Below are 23567 nucleotides of genomic sequence, written 5' to 3'. Positions count from 1 at the left end.
TTTTTTTATTTTTTTAAAAAATTATTTCAATGCAAGTTTTTTTAATTTTTTAAAAAATTCTGAAAGCCCTGTATACTTTTGTTGCAGGAAATTTGAAGGAAAGTTTTTAATTTTTAAGAATCTCAAATATATTGAAATATAAAATTAATTTCAACAATTTACGATATTACAATTCATTTCGATATTCATTACGATATACAATCCGTCTGTTCATTTTATTTTTTCAACCGATTTTTTGCCTCTTCTCAGCTGTTCCTTCAATTAAATATGCAAAAATTCTAATGTCAAGGTCGAGCCACTATCAGAGCGCGTGATTTCTTCGAAACGTGAACCCGTCTCTCGCTGTCGAAAGACGAATCGACACCCACGCATGCACGTGCATATTTACCAAATCGGTCCTGTATCGAATCATTGACTTTTTCACCTTCAGACGAAAAGGTCGATGACAGAAGAACAACGTCTTCTTTTTATCTGGAATCTGCATCTGTGTGACGTAAACTGGTGAAAAAAAATGACCGTGATAAATGATTTGAATTTTCGTGGAGAGAATGGAAATGTTAATTGGATAATGCGATGGTGGAGTGTAAGATGATTTATCAATTGTAATTTAATTTGTATGATAATCGTTTTGATTTCGAAATGCATTTACATAGATATGTACATATATATTTTTATGAATATTCTTTTTCTGAAAGTGATTTGAGAAAAATTATACATTTATTGTGGAAGAGATAATAATTTTCAAAATCATTTTGTCAAAATAGATATGTTTGTTGACGTTTCACAATAATAAATTCTGATTTCTTCTTGTTCTTTTTGGACGCAAGGTATTATTAAAAAAAAAGTGCAATATATTGTTTTTAGAAAATGTAACTTTATATTTTTGTCTTATATTTATAATTTCGATTCGCTATTCTGATTGATATTCATAGTGGATATTATTAGCATTTTATTTTGAATTATTTAAAAAAATGATATGTTTTGCAATTTTTTTTTATAATTTTCTCGTATCATCGAGCGACTAGAATTTTTTATATAATAATTACTGATAAAATATCCACGATAATAATTCTTCCGAGAACTACATCATCGTACATTATAAAAACAAGAAATATAAGTTTTATGCAACCTGTATTCTAACAATACGATCATTTCTATTTGATTGACAGTCTTCTTCATCTTTCGAACGATACCTACTCTTCTTCTCCAATATTTTCTTAATAATCATGATTTTTCTTTACGAAAGAAAAAATGAGTTTGAATAATAGACCACATTATCACATTCTCCTTAAAACCCAACTTTATTTAACCACCTGTTCCACCTCCTAATCCACCGATCCAATATTGGAACTGAAACGAATCGGGGAACAGGGCCGCGAAAATTCGCACGCGCTCACATTCCACCTCGTCTTCCACTTCTGTTTCTTCTGGAAGGACCTTGGCCCGATTTGGCCACGAGTCGAGCACACACAGCCGGTCCTTTCTAGTTTCAGCGCCACGGTTCCTTCGCTTTCAGCCATATACGGGTGAAACCCGAGGAATATCATCGCCTCTTTTGCCGTTACGTAAACGTTCCCCAACGTTCCGTCGCTTGGCTTCGAACCACCGAGAATTAGACGTCTTTACGAGAGTATTAACTCGTCGTCGCTGTCATCGCAACCCTTAGAATCCAACGATTCCTCCTTCATTTATCACGAGCTAGTTTACGCCGTTTCCCCAATCGGGGCTGTTCTCGAGGCCTATTCCTGGACGATCGACTTGCGCGCGGAAGCTATAATTGACTAGCGAGCAACGTGCCACGTTCCCGGCTTTTATTCGAAACGTTTAGCGCCTGTAAAACGTTGTTCCCGAGAGGGTTCTTCCTTTTTTTTTCCCCCCTTCGATTTTTCGGTTTATTTTTAAGGGTGGCATGAATCGGGTTACAGGGTCACCGTGCGGTACCGACATGTGGGATGGTCTGTGGCTTCGTTTCCTTGGTTGCGGTATCGAAAGTGTGGAAAGAATGGAGGAGATTTTTTTTTTTTTGAGATTTTATCTTTTGACAGATCGTTTGAATCTTTATGATTGTTTTAATGTTATAATGTGGTCGATAATGTGATCGTAAGGTGAAGTAATTGCAGGGGAAATATGGTTTCACGAAAGATGTTTCAAAAATTTTTAGAATTTTATTGTAAATGTAGAATTGTATTCTATAACATGTTATTTTTTCTTTTTTTTTTTTAAATTAGAAGAGATTCCATTACTTCATTTAATAACTTCGGACAATATTGCAAGGTCTCAGAAACAGCTTTCACTTCTCGGGATAAACCAGGATTAAGTCATCGGCCACTAAGAGGCAATTTACCAATCCCTGAAGGGTTTAATCGGAAGCGGGATCAAATCCATCAAGCTGGCCATTATTAACTCGCATCAATGTCAAATTTCTCGGGCAGCTACAAATTTTCATGAAAGCGTATCCTCTGACCAATAATTCTTTTTATTCTTTACGCTTTCTTTTTTCTTAAGCCCGCAAATTACATCATGTACATACGTAGTTTTCAATTCTTACATTATCTTGTTATTCTTTCTTTCTTATCCCATACTTTCAACCATGCTCATTATTATTATTGAAATTTCGATTTTGAAATTGACCGAATCCCTAAAAATATTCCCAATTCTTCAAAATTCCCCGATACGAAATTAATTTTACACCTGTCCACCACCTGCTGTCACTCGACAGCACATTCTCAACAAGCGCCATCTACTTCCGAATCGTCATGTACGGTTCGACGTTTCAAATATCATAAACAAAACCCTTTTCTCTCTGCCGAGCAATATCTTATCTTCTTTTCCTTATACCTCCTTCTTCCACCTCCTCCTCCTCCTCTTCCCTCTGTCCCCTTCGCCCTTTCTTTTTTCCCCCCTTTCTCATCTTTCTCGTTCGAGAGCGCGGTGTCACGGGAGAAACGAGCTGGTTCGGTTCCACGCGATAAGCGAAACGTGGCCGAACGAGGCATCACGTCTGCCCTCGTCTGTCGTGTGCGTGTCCGTGTGTATACCCTGTGCCCGTCAAATAGCGATTCGAGCCGGGCGAGAATCTTGCGTCATTGACGCGCTTGCCGCCCATGAATGAAACCGTGGAGGCGCACGTGCAGCTCGCGAGGCTCACTCGGCATTTAAATACGATTTAAACCGAACGCGGACCGAAACGGGTTGCGGAGGTCGCGTTTTAACCGTGAACGAGCGTGAGAACGATCCGCCGCTGTCCAAGGAGCTGAGCACGCCTGGTCGCGTCCCGCCATTTTACAAGGACAGGAATCCGTTGCTTTTTTTATCTCTCTTCGTGTATATCTTCTCTTTCTCTCGCTCTCTTTCTCCGTTACTCTGTCTCTCTTTCTCACTTACTTGGAATCTTGGTTCGATTAGGTTGGTTCTTGTGAGGAAAGGATTTTTCAAATTTTTCTCCTTTTTCTCTCCTCCTTTGGAGTTTTACTTTGAAATCTTTGGTTTGGAGACTTGATTAGGGAGATCCTGTAACGGGTTTCTATCCTAACACTGAAAAGTTTCCAAATTTTTATCTCTTTCTTTCTTTCTTTCTTCCGAGTTCATTCTTGGAATCTCAGTTCAAGATTTGATTATGTTTTCTTTTTGAAAGTTGTTCCATTTATCGAAAAGAAAAGAAATTCATCAATTTTGATAAAATCGTTTGTAAAATTTAAAACTTTTAATTTTATTTACCATTTATTTTCTTACTGTACGTTCAAATTGTCCTGATTTTTAATGCCATCGATATATCAAATCGAAAGAGTAATTTATTCAGCTAATTAAATAAAGTATATTAATCGTTTTGAATTGCAAATTAATACGCAATTTTTAAATTAACAGAATGTTAAATTATTTTAAATAAATATCCTTAAAGCGAGATTTGATGAGATAAAAGAATCTGAAAATAATTAACGTGATCACTTTATGTATTCTACTTTAATTTCACCAAAATCCCAAACACGAACAATAGTAATCTTAAAACCTAATCCTAAATATCATTTTTAAACATTCTTTTATTCACCACAGTTGGCAGAGAAAGAAAAAGAAAAAGAAATGATTTCCAAACTTCTTTGTTTGCCTTCGACACGGTCATGCTAACTTTTAGGCATACTCTTTTCACGACTTCACGTAACCATCTCGTGAAAACGTGTACCATCTCGTTGTTAAACCACCTAACGTTTGCACGAATTCCATTTGGTTGTATTATCGGAATTTCTAATCGATGCCCAACCTCCTTCCTTTCAAAAGTCTACATTTAGTAAAAGGAAATTCTTCGGTCGATTGATCAAATATTCGACGTGTTTTAAGGTGGAATAAGATAACGTCATAAAATTATTTATAACCCGCCTCGAGGATGATTCGTAATATCGATTTACGACTTGCAAATTCATTTCTTTTGTGGCTTCTTCTCTTTTTATTGCCTTTATCTTCGTACCGATAAAACATTTTTAATTGCCGCTCCGGAACATCTAGTGAAACATGGGGAGTGGCATTAAAAATATTAAAAGTTTGTGAAACTCGTCTTAATTAGCGGGATTTTTCGAGAGAAAGAGGGAGAGGGAGAAAGAGAGAGAGAGAGACGATGGTTACCAAAAGTGGAACTAAGCCATCGTTTATGGATTGCGAAAAGTCGGATCCTGTGTGATTCTTGACATCGTCAATTTCTAAACTACTAAATTTATTATATTGTATTTAATTAGTGGTAAAAATTGGAAGTTGAAGTGTAGATTTTTTGTCGGTTTCTTTTTTACCAGAATGCAATTAATATTTAATATGATAATGAACGAAGGATATAGAATTATAAATTTTTCATTATTTCATGATAAAAACTTCAAATTTCGAAATGTTATATAATTATTTGTGCAAAAAAAAATTTCACGTTTAATTTAACTAATTTTATGAATAATAATGAATATCATTTGCAAAATTATTGATTTATAATGTAGGATTTCTAGCAATTATTTTTATTAATTCTGAATATTTTCAATGTTCTTATATTTCATTCTACTTGTTCAGTTGTTTTTTTTCTGTTGTAAATTCTAATTTAATTATAGAATATTTAAATTTTCATTTAAATAAAAAAAAATAAGTTGTTTGAATTGAATAAGTAGTAAAAACCAATAATTGTTCTTACGTTATGATATATTTATGTATGAACCTATAATTCTAGATATAATTTATATTGAATATCTTTTCATCAATTATTTACTAAGATAATTTTACTATTAAAAAGTATGAAAGTTTCATTTTTAAATATTCATGAATATTAAAAACGAAATTTTTCAAAAAGATGGCGATCAAATTCTATCCAAAAATTAAAATTATGAAAAAAATGGTTGATCAACGATAAAAAAATCTGTTGGTGGTCCATCGTAAAATGATTGTCTAACTATTAATCTCATCTGTGTCTTTACAACCTGTAACGTTGTTTGACACCGATCTCCGTCAAATATCGATGAATGGCTTTGCTCTTTTCGTACATTTCTAATGCGTATACATCGAAAATCGAGTCACGTTGAAACGTACTATCGATATGCTATACAGTGAATCACAAAAATGTTTGGACACTAAATTTTATTTTCGACCTGATTCTATGTCCAGAATAAATCTATATAAAATATTTTATTACAGTATAAATCATTTGTTTAAACATTCATGTATATATCTATTTACAGAAATATTCAGACATTATTAAATTTAATATTTGGTTTAATATTTCTTTAATACATATATAAATGTATATACATATATTTCTTAAATAATAATTCGTGTTAATAATTTTTTTGTAAAATAAGTTTATCATTTTCTTTCAGTATTATTGTTTTTTTTTTACAAATTTTAGATCTAATTATATATATAATATATATAATTTTAGATCTCTTGAAAATTGTTATTTTATTTTAATAAATTAAATTTCTAATACATTAAATATACCATTATATTTTTGTGAATACCTAACTAGTTAATTATTTTATACACGATTTCGAGGACATGGAAGAACTCTTTTAACGCGTTTTACTTATTAGCAAGTACATATTAAATGAGAAGGAACGAGCAAAAGGTGCGAGAGAGAGACAAATTAATTTGAAAACCCGTTGAAGGCCACAATAGCGTTTTCTTCTTTTTTCTAATGGTACGTGTTAACCTTCGAGTTCGTGTCTAATTCATTGATATCGAAATATCGTGGATATGGATAATCGAATATGTACCCCTGTATATTTTATTTAATAATTTTTTTATATTGATCAAATATAATATATAAAATATAATTTTGAAGAATCAAATAACAGAGAGAAAGAATAAAATATAAATAATCCTTGATTATTTACATTGCAATTCAAGATATTCTTGAATTTATTTCACAGGCTGAATACAAGGTAAAATTTTAAATTAAATGTCTTGCAAAAATATTTTATTAAAGACTGCGAAACTAAACGGAAACAACTTTTCAAAGAGACTGAACACCTACTCCTTCTGACAAGTTCGATTGCTACCAATGTAATCGTGGGTGTGAAATGTGACATTTACACGAAAGCATTGATGTAATAAAATGTGATCGGACTTGCTTGTTAAATTGTCAATGTAAAAATAAAAAAGATATTTCATTTTTGCGAGATTCCAAGGTTTTTATTCTTTGCAAATAAAGAAGCACGTAATAGAATTTGCATTACAATTTTTACATAAAGATATTCTTGAAAATGTAAATTATACACATACTACATTATACGACAAGGCCTTGATTTCACGATATTTTCTCAATATCTGGCAAAAAGTATATTCAATTATCTTTTAAATAAAAATAACTTTTTAAAAATTGGATTAAACTTGAACTTTTTTGAAAAGTCAGAGAGATTACTTTTATACAGATAATGTATAAAAAAATGTTTGGAAAAAATATCTGTAATGATAAATTAAAGAATATATACTGAAAATTCCAACGAGATTGAAACAAGCCATCGAAAGATACAAAAGCTATAGAATTTCAAGGAATAACTAAAAATTATTTTCAAGTAAAAATTATCCGAATAAAAATTATCACGTTAATCAAATATAATTGGAAAGTGTCTGTTTCTCCATATAGATTATACTGTGTCGAATCGCGGCCAATTAATTCGAGGACCGTTTTCTCCGAAATTATTGCAGAAAGTCCTCGAGGATCGGTTGGAGAGAAGGGTCGACGACATGGTGGAGACCGGTCTGGTTCAGGAACTGCTTGACTTTCATCGGAGATACAACAAGCAACGGATTAAGTCCAACACGTAAGTGCACGAGTTATATCAGTAAGTGCTTTATATCACGCGAGTCTGGTCTACCGGTTCAAGGATTTATCCTTCGTTTTTCTCGTGTTTTCGTCGAGGTCCTCCGATCCATGCTCGCCAGACCGTTCGACGAATCGTTCGCTTGAAAATTTTCTCTTACTTCTCTTGGTCCGAGTAGATTGATTAAAAGTTCTTCGAATAATATGCTGTTCTTTCTTTTTTCTGTTGAAAAGTTTAGATTGGATAGAATCTGCAAATGAAGGCAGGTGAACTTTTGAAGTTTTAAATGAATAAAAATATGGCAGTTCTGTAACAATTCTTATAATAGATTCGTAGATTACCCTCGAGTAGATTGATTAAAAGTTTTACACGATTCTTCTTGTTTTTTTTTTTTTGGAAAAGTTTAGATAGAATTGTAGACAGAGAGTGAATTTGAAGTCGTAGGTTTTAAACGGATAAAGATAAAATTGCGTGATATATTTATTCTTTCCAAAATTATTATAAAATTTATGATATTTTTATTAAATAATAATATTTTAAAAGTAGAATCGAACTATAATGTTGGATGTCGTCAATTATTCGATATCTTGTTCAATCAAATTTTCATTAAATAACAAATCGAAAATCTTAATCGAAAATCTAAAATGTTATAATTATATCGTCTTTTTGTTATTATACAAAAACTATTTCAAAGCTAGATATATACAGTTTATTTATCTTCACAAGCTTATTATCGAAACATAGTAATATCAAAGATTAAAATTATTTAAATATATAGAATAGAAATATAATTAATTTACTGAAAGATAATTTTTCCATCGTGATACGAGTACGAAAAAGAAGAAGAAGAAAAAAAAAATCAGCTCTCCTTTCAAAAAAATTTCCAAGAACTTCATTTCCAAATCAATTTTAATATTCGCATATCCATATACTCATTGCATTATACTTCCCTGCATGTTTGAACAAAAAAAGAGCCGATCTCCCTATATCTATACACTCCTTAACAACTCATTACCCGACGTGCTCATCAATTACGCTTGGTGGAAGAAAAAGATCATGAAAAAAAAAAAAAAAAAACCACCTCTCGAGACCACCTCTCTTTTCTAACCGATTATTATCTTCAAACACTTCCACGTTACCTTTCATCTTTCCACCATGAAAGTTCCTTTCCCTCCCCTCCCCCCTCCTCCCCTTTTTTCTTTCGGTTAACCTCATCGTGGCGGAAAGAACAATACAACCGTGAATCGAGAACGCGAATATTTCACGGTGCTCGAAATTCACGAGTCACGACGTGTGTATAAGGTGGCACGTGATTCGTACGCGGCACGCCAGGCGTGCTTTATGAATGAAGGCTCGGCTCTCTCGCCTTACTCGCTTCCGGAAATCGCGGGCGCGTCGACCGGATGCCCGAGAGAAAATAAAGGAAGTAGCCAGCCGCGAGGGAAAAGTGGCGGGAGGGAAAGAAGTAAAGCACGAGAGAATGATAATCGCGATTATCTTTTGGCATCTAGGAAGCCGCTGCGATTCTAAAACGCTTCGCGGTTCGATGAGTACATTTTTCTGTGAGATCTTGAGGGAATTTAAATTGGGAGTGTTTTTCTTTTTTCGGATCGATAAGAAAGGGAGGGGGAGGAGGTTCTCTTTTGTTTGCGAATGAAAGTTGATGGAAAGTCGGATTAGAAGAATTGTAGCGCAGAGGATTCTTGTAATATTTAAAGGAAAGGGAAATTGTAACGAATGTATTGTAATGATATCGTGAATTGATATTTTATTTTACAGTGATTACTATTAAGTGATAAATAAATTTTTATGTAATTAATTTTAGAAATTTAGTTATTAACATTGTTGAAAAATTCATGATAATTGAAATTAAAAGTAAATTTTATGAATTTGAAACTTATGTTAATTTATGTTATTTACTCGATATAGTATTTAATGAAAGGTGAAGAAATACTATTTAACCGGCATTATGTGTCGAATAAACAATATAAATATGCATATTAATTGAAATTACGAGAATTGCATTCGGTTTAATTACTTTATAACTTTATGAGAATCAAATTAAATATTTAATTTGGACGTGATATTTCAAATATGTTTTCAATGTTTGATAAAATAATATTCTAAGCAAAATCTTGAGTTTAAATTTCTTCTTAAACGCATTAAAGGATCTTTATTCATTTATCGTTAATTTAACGTTTTCATTAGCGTATACTTCTTTTACACATTTCTCTTATTAAAATTAACATTGAATGACGTTAATTGGCATGTCAATTATTGAGAAATTTTTTTCGACGTTATTAAACACGAGTATATATTTTAAGATAATTTTAGAATCGTAACATTATAAAAGAAAATACAAACAAAGTTTAGCAATCTGTAAACGAAGAAACTTTCAGCGTTTTGTGTTCAACATGATGGAAATTTTTTAAACAATATACGTGTTAATTATTGAAATAATCAAACAATAAATAGTTAACCATAAATGCACAATATGTAATCTTCTTTAATTTTAGATGATATGCACATCCTAAATTGATATTTCGAAAATTCAATTCGAATCCAGAAATGATTAAAACTCGACAATACTTTTCTAAAAATTCATAATATTTCACAACATGTGATACATGTAAATTTGATAAAGAAATAAAAAATTTCTTTCAAACTAATATAATTAAAAACAAACCTTCGATGTAATATAAAAATAACAATATTCAATCACAATTTTCTTCTCAACAAATCCATCTACAATATTGTCCAATATTCAACAACTCTTACGATTCAAATGTCATACAAAAAAATATCACATTAGATGGAATAAAAACAATAAACCTCGTTTATCGCCAATGCACTTTTCCCCTATTGGGATACGAGTTTGTGCTGCCTGCATAATGCACTTGGGTTAAATCGAATCCGATACCTGGCCTTATCAGATACGCGTTTTCTCCGGCTAACGGTTCTTCGAAAGGGCACAAGGAGACTGGAAATACCTCGTGGCCGGTGTCCATGTCGTTTTTCCACCAGTTTCGTTACCCAAGTGAAATGAATTTCTCGTGTGCCAATCGATTGTGTTGCCGCAGATAAAGAACATTCCGCGCCGGGTTAGCCACGTAACAGGATCACCTTGAATCGCTTCTAAATTATGGGTCAGGCGAAAAAATTCACTTGTCGGAAAGGAAATGTGGGCTCTAGAGAGGAGAAATGATTTAATCTCTCGAGTTTTCAATTGTTGCGCCGTTATATCGTTGCGTTGTGATATTTTTAGAATTATCGAATGAATATAACAAACGTGTTTGATACAATAATAATAGATGAAATTTGTGATGATTTTAGAAGGAAGAAAATTGGTATCCAATTTTAGAAGATATAAGAAGATATTAGATTATGGTAGATTATGATAAAAGTTTAATAATTTGTAAGTTAATGAATCTCTATTAATAAAGAATGTAGACAATGATAATTCTAAATTTTGAATGATATCATTCATAGAATTAAAAATATGTCAGGAAAAATGATTGAAATATTATAATGATAAATTCTTTGGCAAATATTCTAATCTTGTTCTATATACGATTTAGTTTTCAAAAAAATATATATATAGGCAGCCGTAACAGAAATCCAATTCTATCGCATTTAAATCCGCAGAAAAAGTTCTTCAACGCCACATTTTTCTCTTATCTATTCCACTTTCGTCATCAATTTCTTTGCAAAAATCGCTGATCATTTTGGAATAGTAGATCATAATTTGGTTTATAACATTTAATAACATTTTAATACGTTTCGACTGAAAAACTTTTGCATATGCAAAATCGTTGATTGACACTGACACAGCGAATTCGATACACGAGGAATTCCATAAAATGTCACAAGGCATTTCGTATTCCTATCTCGAGCAAAAATAACGTTTCGTTTTTCCTCAACTATTTTAGTTACTTTGAATTAAAATGAGAATATATGTTTCATTGAATTAATTCATAATTCTGGAATAATAAAAAAATATAATTTCATTACAAAAAAGTTTTTCACAAGTTAATGTTTAGTTTCTTTGTTATATTTAAATTAGAAAAATATTAATATTAATATTGGTTTCAAATATTCTATGTACATTTTTGAAATAATAGAAAGAAAAATAATTGGTGGAACTAAGAATCATGTAAATTGTATATATAAATCATTATAAATTATTTTATGGAATTATATTTATGAATTGATATTAAAAAAAAATAGTTTTCTTTGTTTTTACGTTCTCTATTTTTGTCTCAAATTGTATCTAATATATCAACTTAAAATACCTTATTGATTCATTTTATAATTGTCAATACTCCAACTGTATTATATATTCACTCACAAAATGAATGAAAATATGATATATCTTCTTGAATATTTTCTTGTGAATTAAATAACTTTTTTTAAAAAACAATTTTCATTTTCCAGTTCTGTAACAATATTTTCTATCATTTGATTTTTTGCTGTCAGAAAAAATATATTAGATACTTGATTTTCTCCCACGTTTATTTAGTAGTTTCGTGTGCCAATCTAACGTAAGTGAAATAATTAATCCTGACAACGACTCCATTGGACCTTGAGCTTATGATACCGGTGATAAGCAAAGCGTTTCGCGTTTGCTACCTGATTCTCGTGGAATTTGATGATTCAAGTTGAGAATGTAAGGCGAGATTTTGATGAGACTATGTGTAATGATGAGACGTGTAACTATCGTTTACAAACAATGTGAAATTCCAATTTGTGAAATGAATTCAGTTTGAGAATAGTTGCAATGTGAAATGAGATGATCAATGAGAAGAATTATTTTATATTATATTCTCAGTGTTATGTTCAAAAATTTGACATCTCAGTGATCAATATTGTGATTGAAAAGGATTTTTCTTTACTCGTATTGAGGATAGAAAGAAATGAAAGAAAATATAGGAAATAATGTCGTAAATTTTAAAAAAAAGGAATTATAAGGAAAATCATTTCAAAAATACATAGAGATAAGAAAGATATCGTGTCTTCCATAAAATATTTTTAAATTAATATTTTGATAAAAATTTTTACAAAAATAATAAGAATACATCAGCTAATTGCTATTAATAAATTCTCTACTTTCTTCAAAGAATTAGCAATTCTTTTTCATTCTTATACATCCGCAACAATTCTCTTTTTTCCTTTATTTTCTTCTTCTCTTTTTCACATAAACACACAGGTACCCTCTTTTTACCTCTCTTTCTGCGACACATAAACACACCTTCTTTCTTTTCTATTCACCCTTTTCTCACCCTTTTGTTACCCTTTTTTTTTACACTTACTCTTTTCTTTCTCTTTCCACGTCCTCTTTATCACGTACACAATTTTTCTAGCCGACACTCATCTCCTTTCACATCTCCCCCATTCTTCGTCCATCTTTGTGTTACTGCTCAGTCAAATTAAAAAAAAAGAAAAATTTAATATCATTCCTGCATAATTTTTACATAATTTAAAAAAAAATTCTTGTTCCCGTTAATATTCCTTTGAAACAAAAAATTCGGCGTTCCACAAAGCAAAGGATGTCTTTCATTAAAAGAAATGCTCATCCAATAATTTAAACTTAAATTCAATATTATTTCCGAATAGTTTTGAAACAAATTGGCCAACGATCTAGCACATCGTAATAACAAGTAATAACATCGTAATAATTCCAATAAATTGCCAATAGAAGAAAAATTAATCATTTTCCACAAGCGCATCGACATTGAATTCTTCTCTCTTAATCACCTATAAATTTATCAATCATGAACTTTCGCGGTTTTATCGCGATTAATTCCTTTCAATGACAGTTATCGCTAATTATCGCCGACTACGTACATATACGTGCGTGTCGAGCCGAGCGGCTCATCGCGCCGCTGCACCAGCAGCTATGCAAATTACGCCGTCAGGCCAATTTGCAGTCGGCTTCGCTACGGCACGTGCAATGCGCGGTACGCAACATGGAGCAAGTCAAGGGGTTCCGACTGAATTACATCGACGTCTCGAAGGAGTTCATGGGAACTCTGGGGGCTGAGGCGTCTATGAAAAGTCTGCTACGCTCTTCACAAGAATTCGCTCGACGTGTAACGAAAGGGATAATTGTTTCTTTTTCGATTTTTCCTTCTTAAAAATGGCTTAAGATGAAATAAAAGTAGTTACAAATCTAGGTTTCTAATTATAATATAAAGCAGAAGTTGAATAATGGATTAATTAATACTGTTTGATTAATAGGAAATTTTGACAGAAAGTTTATCGCAGTTATCATGTATTTATTTTGAAAGGGGTGTATAATGTTTGGATGATAAAACAGCTTAATTAAGTAGTAGAATATTTAAGTAACATAACGTTTGGATAATGGAAAATTTTGATAACAGGACGTTTAAAATGTTTGGATAGGATATTTGAATATGGAATGTTTAAATAATAGTTTGAATATAAAGATAGATCTTGGTGCAAAAGAGTTTCCAATATATATTTAAATATTTGAGAATTTAAGCGACAAAAATTGAAAGAAACGAAGCATTAATGGTAATCGTGTAAAAGACACGTGCTATATAAATTTTTTTAACGCTCGCACGTTTGACAATAATTTTACACGTGTAACGAGAAACAAGTTCATCATATTTTACTCGTGTAACGAAGAAACAAGATCATGTCAAAATATTTTTTTTCAATGATCATGTCTCGTACAATTATCGACTCTTCTTTTTCTACACATCTTGTAACCTTTTCCATGGTATCGTTCCTTACGTAGCTCGCAACATTTCTGCAAGTAGCATGTCTCGTATTATGCAAATGCTCCTGTTCACAGCCACTGCCTGCTCGGCTTCTGCCGGATATGACGTCAGACCGTGGAACATCAAAGTTTCAGAAGGCAGGTGTGATTAATATATAGTGTACCAATACGAAAGCTACGAGACTGGTTAATTACAGGAAATTTTGTACAAAGTTGGATGAACAATAAATTAAATTCTTGATCATTATTCATTCAACATTGTTTTGTTTTTATTATATTTATTTTTTTTCTTTTCTTAATAATAGTAGATCTTATGTCGGTTTTTCTTTGCCTGTCTTCTTTCTGCATAAAACATGATGATGGTCAGTAGCTTTTTTTCTTAATTTTTTCTTTACGAATGTATTAATTATAACGTGTTTCTTTTTTTGTTCCGAAATGTATTAATCAATTTATTAACTAGTCAATATTTATAATTTATATATTTATAATTATTATTCTTATTAATTTAGTCATAAAAATATCCGCTTAATGATTCTTTCATACTGAATTTTTCCTAAATATTTTCATTCTACATTTTTCTTTATTTTCTTTATTTTAAATCAATTTCTATCACTGATTTCAATTTTAGTTAAATTTATGTTGAATACGTAATTTTCAATCACTATGGAATAAAGTAATAAATAATATCTGCCAGGAAAATTTTTTTACCTATATTTCATTTCTCGTGAAATTTACTTACATATATAAGATATTTTAAATAATAGTTACATAGTGCAAATAGAAATCTTTATACATTTTCAATGAATTTTCACTTCCTCGTAAAATATCTGTTTACGCAAGATGGATTTTCCCTGTCACACCCGTAAATTTCCATGAATAAAAGGAAGACATTAATTATAAATACCGATAGGTTTACTGCGAAATCGATCGTTTGGTTATTCCTCGATGCAACTTGTATGCAAATTAAATGCCTTTCGCTCATTATGGATAGGCTCGTTAATTATGATACTCTTGCTAATCGGGAATAAGATACTGATAACGTTTGACACGTGGATACGAAGCTATTTTGCTCGGAATTTTGATGATCGATCTTTTTTAAATTCTGGATCGTAAATCGAATGATGAAAATACCGGAAAATTATCTGAAAATATATTTTTTCCCCTCTTTGCCTCGAGATTTAATTGTTGCGTTTAAATTGATCGATATTTTATAATATTCCTTAATCTTTCTCCTTGAGCTTGTGCTTCTTAGTATTGAATTGAAAAAAAATGTTTAATTTATAAACAAATTTTTCTTGATTCCACTTGTAATGATTTTATTTCTTCAAGAACGATGATGAGATGTAATTAATTTTTTGATCTTCATACTTTTTCCCCTTTTCATTTTTTAATTCCTGAATGATTATCAAATTTCTTTGCGAGAGAATATTTATTTTTAAACCTATTAACGATGGAAATGCGTTCTTTTTGGTATAAAAAAGAAAGAAAGGAATATGTACGATTAAAAAGATTAATTTTATTTTTTAAAAAGTAAGTAGAAAATAATTCTTTTTAAAATTTGATGAAATTGTGCATAGAAAATAATAAAAAAATAATTTATTACTGAATCTGTCAAAATGATTTTGATAACTTAATCCTTTGAAGCGTAACCTTTTTTTGAAATTATAAAATTATAATTGAAAATTGAATCTGCTCGTGTCAATATTAATTAACAGCAAAAATAAACAAAACTGCCAGACGATAGATTTACTTAACTGATTAATCTTCTCGCAATTATTTCACTAGAAATGTTTGAAATTATGATTATTTGCTCTAAGTGATTGATAATTATCTTCCTCATTATTAATTCTGCTCGAATACAAGATCGACATCAAGGATATAACATTTACAACATTTACAAATTAATCATAAATCTGATTATGCGTTTGAATTGAATTGAATTGGATTAGTCATTCTGCATTAAATTTTTTGCTTTTCGTTTAATTTGTTATTATACATACTGATAAATACTTAGCTTTCATTAATTTATTTATTTTCGCTCAATGACCACTTTCCAGTACACATTCCCATGTATCTTAAATCTGTATAACATGAAATCAACTTAACTTAAATTAATTTAATCTTAATTAATTGATCTATGTCTAATATATCGTGTATCAAGAAAGTAATAAATATTATTTTATTGTATCTGATATAAAAGTATTTAAAAAGACAAATTAAATTTAATTAACGTTGCAAAATACGAAACAATTTCTAATTTTTCTTAAATCTTCTTCGAACTTTAAAATCACTTCGATGCTCAAGTTATTAGATTATCTATTATTTTATACCTTAAAATATCTCTACATTTTTTAAAATCATTTTGTCAAATTATCAAATTTTCAACTTTTCTTGTATTTCTGATGTTGGAGATTTTAACCTTCTAAATTCTCGAATCTATAAAATTTCTAAAATTTTTTTAAATTCTTTTGAATTTTTTTTAAATTTAAATTCATCCTAACAGAATCCACATAAAAAGAAACAAACGATTCGATATATTATTTGCTTATGTAAAAGTAGTGAAATGATATGCAGGAATCAATCGTGTGAAATGACGCGTGTAAAATTTCATTCGTGGTAATGCAAAAAGTTTATCGAGCAGATCTGTAGCAATCGATCGAGTAGCAATTTCTATTCAACCGGATGGGGCTCCCAGGAGAAACAAATTAATTTTTATCATGTATAGCGCATATTAACTACGGCCAAGTTAACTTTCGCCATTACATTGCGCAATGTTCTATACCGTAGTACGTATTCATGAAATGATCCTTCTTTCTTTCCATTCTTACAATTGGAATTATAATTTGAACGTTTAAAAATATTCAACGAGAATAATTTTGCATAAGAGATAAATGTGACAATTGTGACAAAAAGTAAAATTTTTCGATACGATCTTTCATTCTCTGAAATTAATTAAACAATTTGTTACACGATCGACGATGTTGTTTTTATAATTGTTCTGAAAAAGATTACATTTCGAAAATATTTTTTTCTTTTCATAAAATTAACATGTATAATATTGTTCAACATTTGATAAATATTTGTCTTTATGATGACTTTTTTTTTATTTTTCTTTATTATTTTTTTACATATCTGAATTACATCTGAATTAATTAATTCACGATTATATATAAATTATGTTCAAGATGGATATATAAGAAAAATACTCATTCTAAATAAATCTAGTTTAATTTTATAAAAAATGTAAAATAGATTGATTCCGTATAAGATTGAATCAGAATCAGAATCAAAACTATTCCTTTCAAATTAAAAATTAATCCAAATTAACAAATTATAGTTGTTATCCACCTAAACTAAATTTCCAATGTAAAATGAAGTGTAACAATTTGAATTGCTAAAAAAAATTGCTGGAATTTATCATAAAAAAAAATCGAACGTGTATTTGTAAAATTTAAAAGAAACAATAATTATATATCCAGCTTATAAAACAATAACAACAATAATAACAAAACTCTTTGTCGAGAAAAAAAAAGTTACCATTTAAAATCACACACAATCATTATCCAAGAAGAAAAAAATATTTTGCTCGAATCATTGTTTGAACAAAAAAACTTTACGCTCACGGTCAATTTTTGTATTTTACAAAAGGAGAAGAAGTTAATTGGGAATTGAATTGACACACTTTCGAATTCTTGTACCAATACCAACGTTGCGACTTGGGGGGAAAGGATAACGATGCCAACCAACCAACATTTCACGTGATACGGTATATCTTAAGAAGTTCGTAACTCCCTAACGTGAAACAAGTAAACGATATTTACGACCGCCTGGCAACAAGTAGCAAAAATAGTTGATATCAATTTACGTATGTATGCATTCTCGATAATCATTACTGTCACCCGTCGTTATCTTAATTACCTGTGCCACTACCACCACTGCCCTGTATTAGTTGTCATTATCACTGCACACCTGCCATTGGCATCAGAATATATTATTATTATTATTACCTGTTGCAATACTGTATTGCCGCATTTTTTTTCTTTTTTTCTTCATTTCAATCCCGCGAGAGATTGAATTGATTTTATCATTAATTTCAAGCTTGTTAATCACATCCATAATCGCTATAGATAATTGTGATCATGCTTAGAATCAATGTGTAATTGATTCGTGGAAAATTGGCGCGATATCTTTGGATGGGTGAGGCGAAAAAATGGGGAGAGAGAGAGAGAGAGAGAGAGAGAGAGAGAGAGAGAGAGAGAGAGGCGTTAACGAGACTTGTTGCAAAAAAAGTTAATGGGGTTTTAAATGGGTTTAAAAATTAATGTATGGGTATATCGATGTGTCACGATGTTGGTCAATTTGCATTTATTTCAAGAGATTTACTGCGGTTGAAAGATTCCAACTGGTTGCCGCTTGTTAATTATATCAACGAGATATAATGAGCTTTTCGAAATTTATCGGATTATCGCACGAGCGTATTGTGCACATTCATAAAATAGGATTTTTTATTAAATTTTTGGAAGAAATTAATTATCGATTGACTTGTGATTGACTTGTCGTATTTGTTATCGAGGTAATGAGATTTTTAGAAATAAAAGTTGAGTTGCAATAAGTGATCTTAAGCATAATTTCATGATTCGTAGTATTAGTAGGATTTTATGAAAAGTTTTTGAATTTTATTAATATAAATAAAGATAGTGGATAAAGGATAACGAAAAATTTCTAGCTGTCATCTCTATTTTTATTATATTATTATAGAGATAAAAATATTAGGTGGATATTTTTGATAAATAGAAAGAGAGAATTTGATAAACTATTAATTTTATTATCTTCTTTCTATTTTTAATTATCTTAAATCTTATCAGGGTTGCAAGATTTAATCATGGCAAGAAATTAAATAATTAGTTAAATTAATCGAATTATGTGATCATTAAAATATTAATTTGAGCTTATATGACTTAAATATATACAAGTATCATTTATATATTGATTATAAAAAAATGTTTGTTGGGAAATTTTTTAAATGACATTTTTTTTTTTAATTGAAAGAAAAAAGCGATCTAAAGAATTATTTTTATCGAAAAAAGATCACTGTAATTAAATATTATTTCACGTAGTTTAAAAAACAACGTGACTTATATAATGAAAGAAAAATATATCCGATATCGAGCTGTTTGAAGAAAAATGACAGTCGAAAAAGAATTAACTTTTCATTTTATTTTTTCTAATGGAACCATTAATTTTCCATCGTAACATACCAATTTCTTGTACATTTTTAGTGTCAAGGAAGGTAACTGAATGTCCTGTTTTCGATAGATTCACATTGTAATGAAATAAGAAATGATATTAACTCTTGATGATTGTTTTCTGATGATCATTTAAAAATACAGATTTCGTGAATTCTCTATTAAATATTGATTACTCGGAAATGATATATCGCCTGTCCTTGTAAATATTTTTTGCTTAATTTTTTTTATAAAAAAAACGAAACGAAAAGGTTGTTAAAATATCGAATTTTATTAATATTGAAACCGTTCTTTTTAATTTCAGCAGTATATCAAGTTGTAAAGATCATAGGGTGTTAATTAAAAAAAAGTATGATTTGCATTTCGTACGAGCAGATATTATAATTTGATGTGTTGAATATTACTCTTAGAATCAAGAATGATAATTATACGATGATGACAGATGAGAATTTTCGCTTGACAAATATGTACACTTATGAATGACAATGTAATAACAATCCTTTGACGATCTTTTTTTTTTCACTATTATTGAAATTTAAAAAAATTTCAATTTGTGCATGTAACAAATATAAATTTTATTTTCCTTAATATAATGTTTCCTTAATATAAAATATTACCGATACACAGTTATAAATATTTCAGAAATTCATAAATTCATAATTTTTCATAATATTCAACCACTCAATACCCATTTAACATTTAAAATTCTATTGTATTTTCGATATATATTTATCACTTTTGTTTCGATCGTCGATAGTTCAACGTTTCAACGAAAATACAAAATATAATCAAGAAAAATAACCTTATCCAAGAGCCAACTTATCTATAAAATTTAATCTATCGTACTTATCTCCATTTAAAAAGAAAAAAAAATCCTAACTAGTATATTATATCACTTTTCCACTTCGTTCCCCGATTAAAAATCGTAACATTATTATTAACTTCAATCATAATCTGAAATCACGAACATCGATCTCGAACAATTACAAATACGTTCGAATAAAAAAAATTCTCATTATCAGATGTTAAAAAACATCACAAGTACGTCAGAGAACTTAAATCGTAATCTTAACCAGGCGAGCGTACGAGACAAGACTTTTTGATTTGGCTGCCCTGTTGACACCCATAGAGCGGTTCGTGTAATTGTGCACGTGCACACCCACACCATCACAGATTCAGATTTCTACTCGGCAGGTACATATTTGGCATTGACACGTGTGCGAGCAAGTGAGCCTTTTTCCCGCCACGTAAGCTCGGCCTCGCTTCGCCCCGTTATCACTATCCAGCTGTGATAAGATGGTTGTAAAATGCAGTCACTTGCGAGCCGTGACACGATCGCCACAGAACGTGATCTCGAGACGTGTTGTTTAAAGACTATGGAACGAACCCTTGACGCTTATCTAAAAAAAAAAAAAAAAAAATCCACCTTTGAAATTCTTTTCTTCCTTAATTTTTTATCAGACGGATGAAAAAAGTTTTTTTTTTTTTTTGATATAATATTGGGGTTAATAGTCTAGATTTTAGGGCCGAATGATGATTTTGTTGTAATAAAAAGAAGTAAATAAGTTTTGTAAGTCTAGTATTTGTCGATGATGATATTTCTTTTATTTGCGATTTTTATTGGTAAAAGTTTGATTAGGTGGATGTTTTGAACATCTATTAAAAGAACATAAAATGTCGATTATAATATATATGTATATATTTTGCACGAATTATAAATTGCACAAAATTTGTACTAACAATAGATATATCAGTGATATACATTTTGATAGAAAAAATTATTTCGATATCAATATCAGAAAACAAAGAAATATTCCATATTATACGAATATGACAGGGTTGTTCGAGAATAAAATAAAATTGGCGCGAACGATTTGAAATAAATAGATAGATTTGGATAAATTATCTATTTATTTATTTTTGTTTCTGATTTCAGACCAGTCGATTATACGAAGGGCATTTTTCAAACTATCGGTTTCAAAGAGTTTCATGATTACCTCGTGTTGCCAGAAGAAGAGAAAAGAGAGAAAAAAGTGAGCAGCAAATGTGAAAAAGCGAATAAGATAATTAAAATTATATAAATTTTGATCTGTTAGTGTGGATTTTTTTACCTTTTCAAGTTGGATATTACAATTTGAAGATGAGAATGATAAATTAATTTTATTCTCTTTTCTTTTGATTTTTTATATTTGCTTGTCTATATCAGTTTTGCTTGTCTATTTCAGATAATTAGAGATCAAAATTGATATTAATTTTGAAATTGATAGAAATATAATTATTGTCTATGGATACATATGTATTATTGATGTAAATAAATTATTACATTTATATAATTTTTCATTTATAGGGACAAGAATTATTGCAAAGGGGTATTGATGACCTAAAAATAGTCACGAAGAGGTACGCGAAAAAACAGAGAAAATGGGTTATGAATCGTCTACTTCGTCGCAGTGATAGACAAGTACAAAGTGTTCTAAGTGTTCTAAGTGTTATTTAATAAGTAGTTTGTCTATTATTTTTTATAATATTTCTTATTTTCATAACATAAAATTATTTTGTATTTTAATTTAAAATGATTATAGGTACCACCAATTTATGCATTAGATTCTACCGATGTGAACCAATGGGACAGTTGTGTATTTGAACCAGCTGTGGCAATAATCGAGGCTGTGTTAAGAGGAGAAAAACCTGAACAAAAACCTTTAAACGAATCAGTGGAGAATAAAAAATTCAGTGATAGTAGCAACGAGGAAAGACATTTTTGTGATGTAAATTTTTGTATTAAATTTTTAATCTTTTAATATTGATTTATGATATTTGGATTTCGATTAAAATTAAAAATTTAATTATTTTCCTCACAGATTTGCGATAGGATATTTATTGGAGAATTTCAATGGAATATTCATTTAAAAAGCACAAAGCATAGAAGAATTGAAATAAGAAAAAAGAAAATGGAGGCACAAAAATAGGTACAAAATATAATTGAAAATAAAGTCTGATATATCATTATGTGTGATTCTGTGTTATAATGTTATAAATAATTTTATAAAATAAAATATTTTATAATATTTTATGAATATATTTTATATTTTTAAATAAAAAAAATGTTAAATATTTATTTATCCATATTTTTACTTTTTTGATTGATATTTTCAAGCAAATATTTTATAATGGGATAATATAGAAAATTGATTATTTTCTTATGATAAGTAGATTTTTATTAATAAAGTGAAATAAAATAATATGATGTTTCTAAAGAATTAAAAACATCATTATGTCATATAGAAACTATTAAAATAAAAACAAAATATTTATGAAATATATATACGATATGAAAAATATAAATATATATATAATACGTACATATAATATATAAAAATTATTCAAATTATATATTTAATATTTAATGCATTTTTTTATATCCCATACATTATAATTTTGAAAAACAAATAATGAAAATATATTCATTTAACATTTCGTAATATAACGTATAACATATAACATTTTATAATCACGCGACGAAAGTATGACAAGGAGAGCAAGTAATAGAAAAAGGATAGAGATAGAGTAAAATTATTGAAATCAGCGCCATCTGCAGAGTGCCGCAAATGAAACTCGAAAAGAAAGGATAGAAGATAATAAAAGAAGGATAGAGATAGGATAAAATTATTGAAATCAGCGCCATCTGTAGAGTGCCGCAAATGAAACTCGAAAAGGAAGGACAGAAGATAATAGAAGAAGGATAGAGATAAAGAATTAATTACTAGTGCCATCTATTGAGTATTGAAGATATTTCCTTAAAGAAATACTCCAGAGATGGCGCTAATTTTCAATTCTTACTCTGTTTTATCTTTCTCACAAATAGTTACATTTCCATTCGAGAGATGGCGCCACATACCTGATTCTTGCTATGCTTTCTATTAAATAGTTACATTTGTACTCAAGAGATGGCGCCACATATTCAATTTTTACTCTCTTTATCCTTCTCTTACTATTTTCTGTCCTTCCTTTTCGAGTTTCATTTGCGGCACTCTGCAGATGGCGCTGATTTCAATATTTTTAGACTATCTCTATCTCTCTCTTACTTATTTGCTCTCCTTGTCTAGACTTGTTACACGGAATTTATATGCCTAAGAGACGGACTTTGATTTTTAAATTTTTTTTTTATTAATTTTATTGTCTTGATTAATCTTTTATCTAATTTATTTATGAAAAATCTTACTAGATCCATTTTTATATGTAAGTACGAAATTTTTTATAATTATTTTAATATGATTATTTTAATTATTTATGTAT

At 29.7% G+C, this 23567-nt stretch overlaps 1 protein-coding gene across 2 annotated transcripts in view; it reads left to right on the top strand.

Annotated features, from left to right (window-relative positions):
- The window catches only part of LOC108002361 (tRNA dimethylallyltransferase), a 116580-nt gene extending 94300 nt beyond the window's left edge, over nt 1-22280 (top strand). The window contains exons 5-9 of one of the 2 annotated variants that reach the window (XM_017064006.3): nt 7168-7283; nt 21208-21304; nt 21619-21732; nt 21854-22039; nt 22133-22280. In XM_017064006.3, the coding sequence (XP_016919495.2) occupies nt 7168-7283; nt 21208-21304; nt 21619-21732; nt 21854-22039; nt 22133-22240 (621 nt within the window). In that variant the 3' untranslated portion in view covers nt 22241-22280. Of the gene's footprint in view, nt 1-7167; nt 7284-21207; nt 21305-21618; nt 21772-21853; nt 22040-22132 lie in introns of those variants that run through there. The other variant, XM_062081675.1, reaches the window with a different exon arrangement.
- The last annotated feature ends 1287 nt before the right edge of the window (nt 22281-23567 follow it).

This window comes from Apis cerana, linkage group LG11 (assembly GCF_029169275.1).
Source record: "Apis cerana isolate GH-2021 linkage group LG11, AcerK_1.0, whole genome shotgun sequence".
Lineage (NCBI taxonomy): Eukaryota > Metazoa > Arthropoda > Insecta > Hymenoptera > Apidae > Apis > Apis cerana.
Note: the sequence above shows the minus strand (reverse complement) of the source record. Positions and strands in the feature narration are given on the sequence as shown.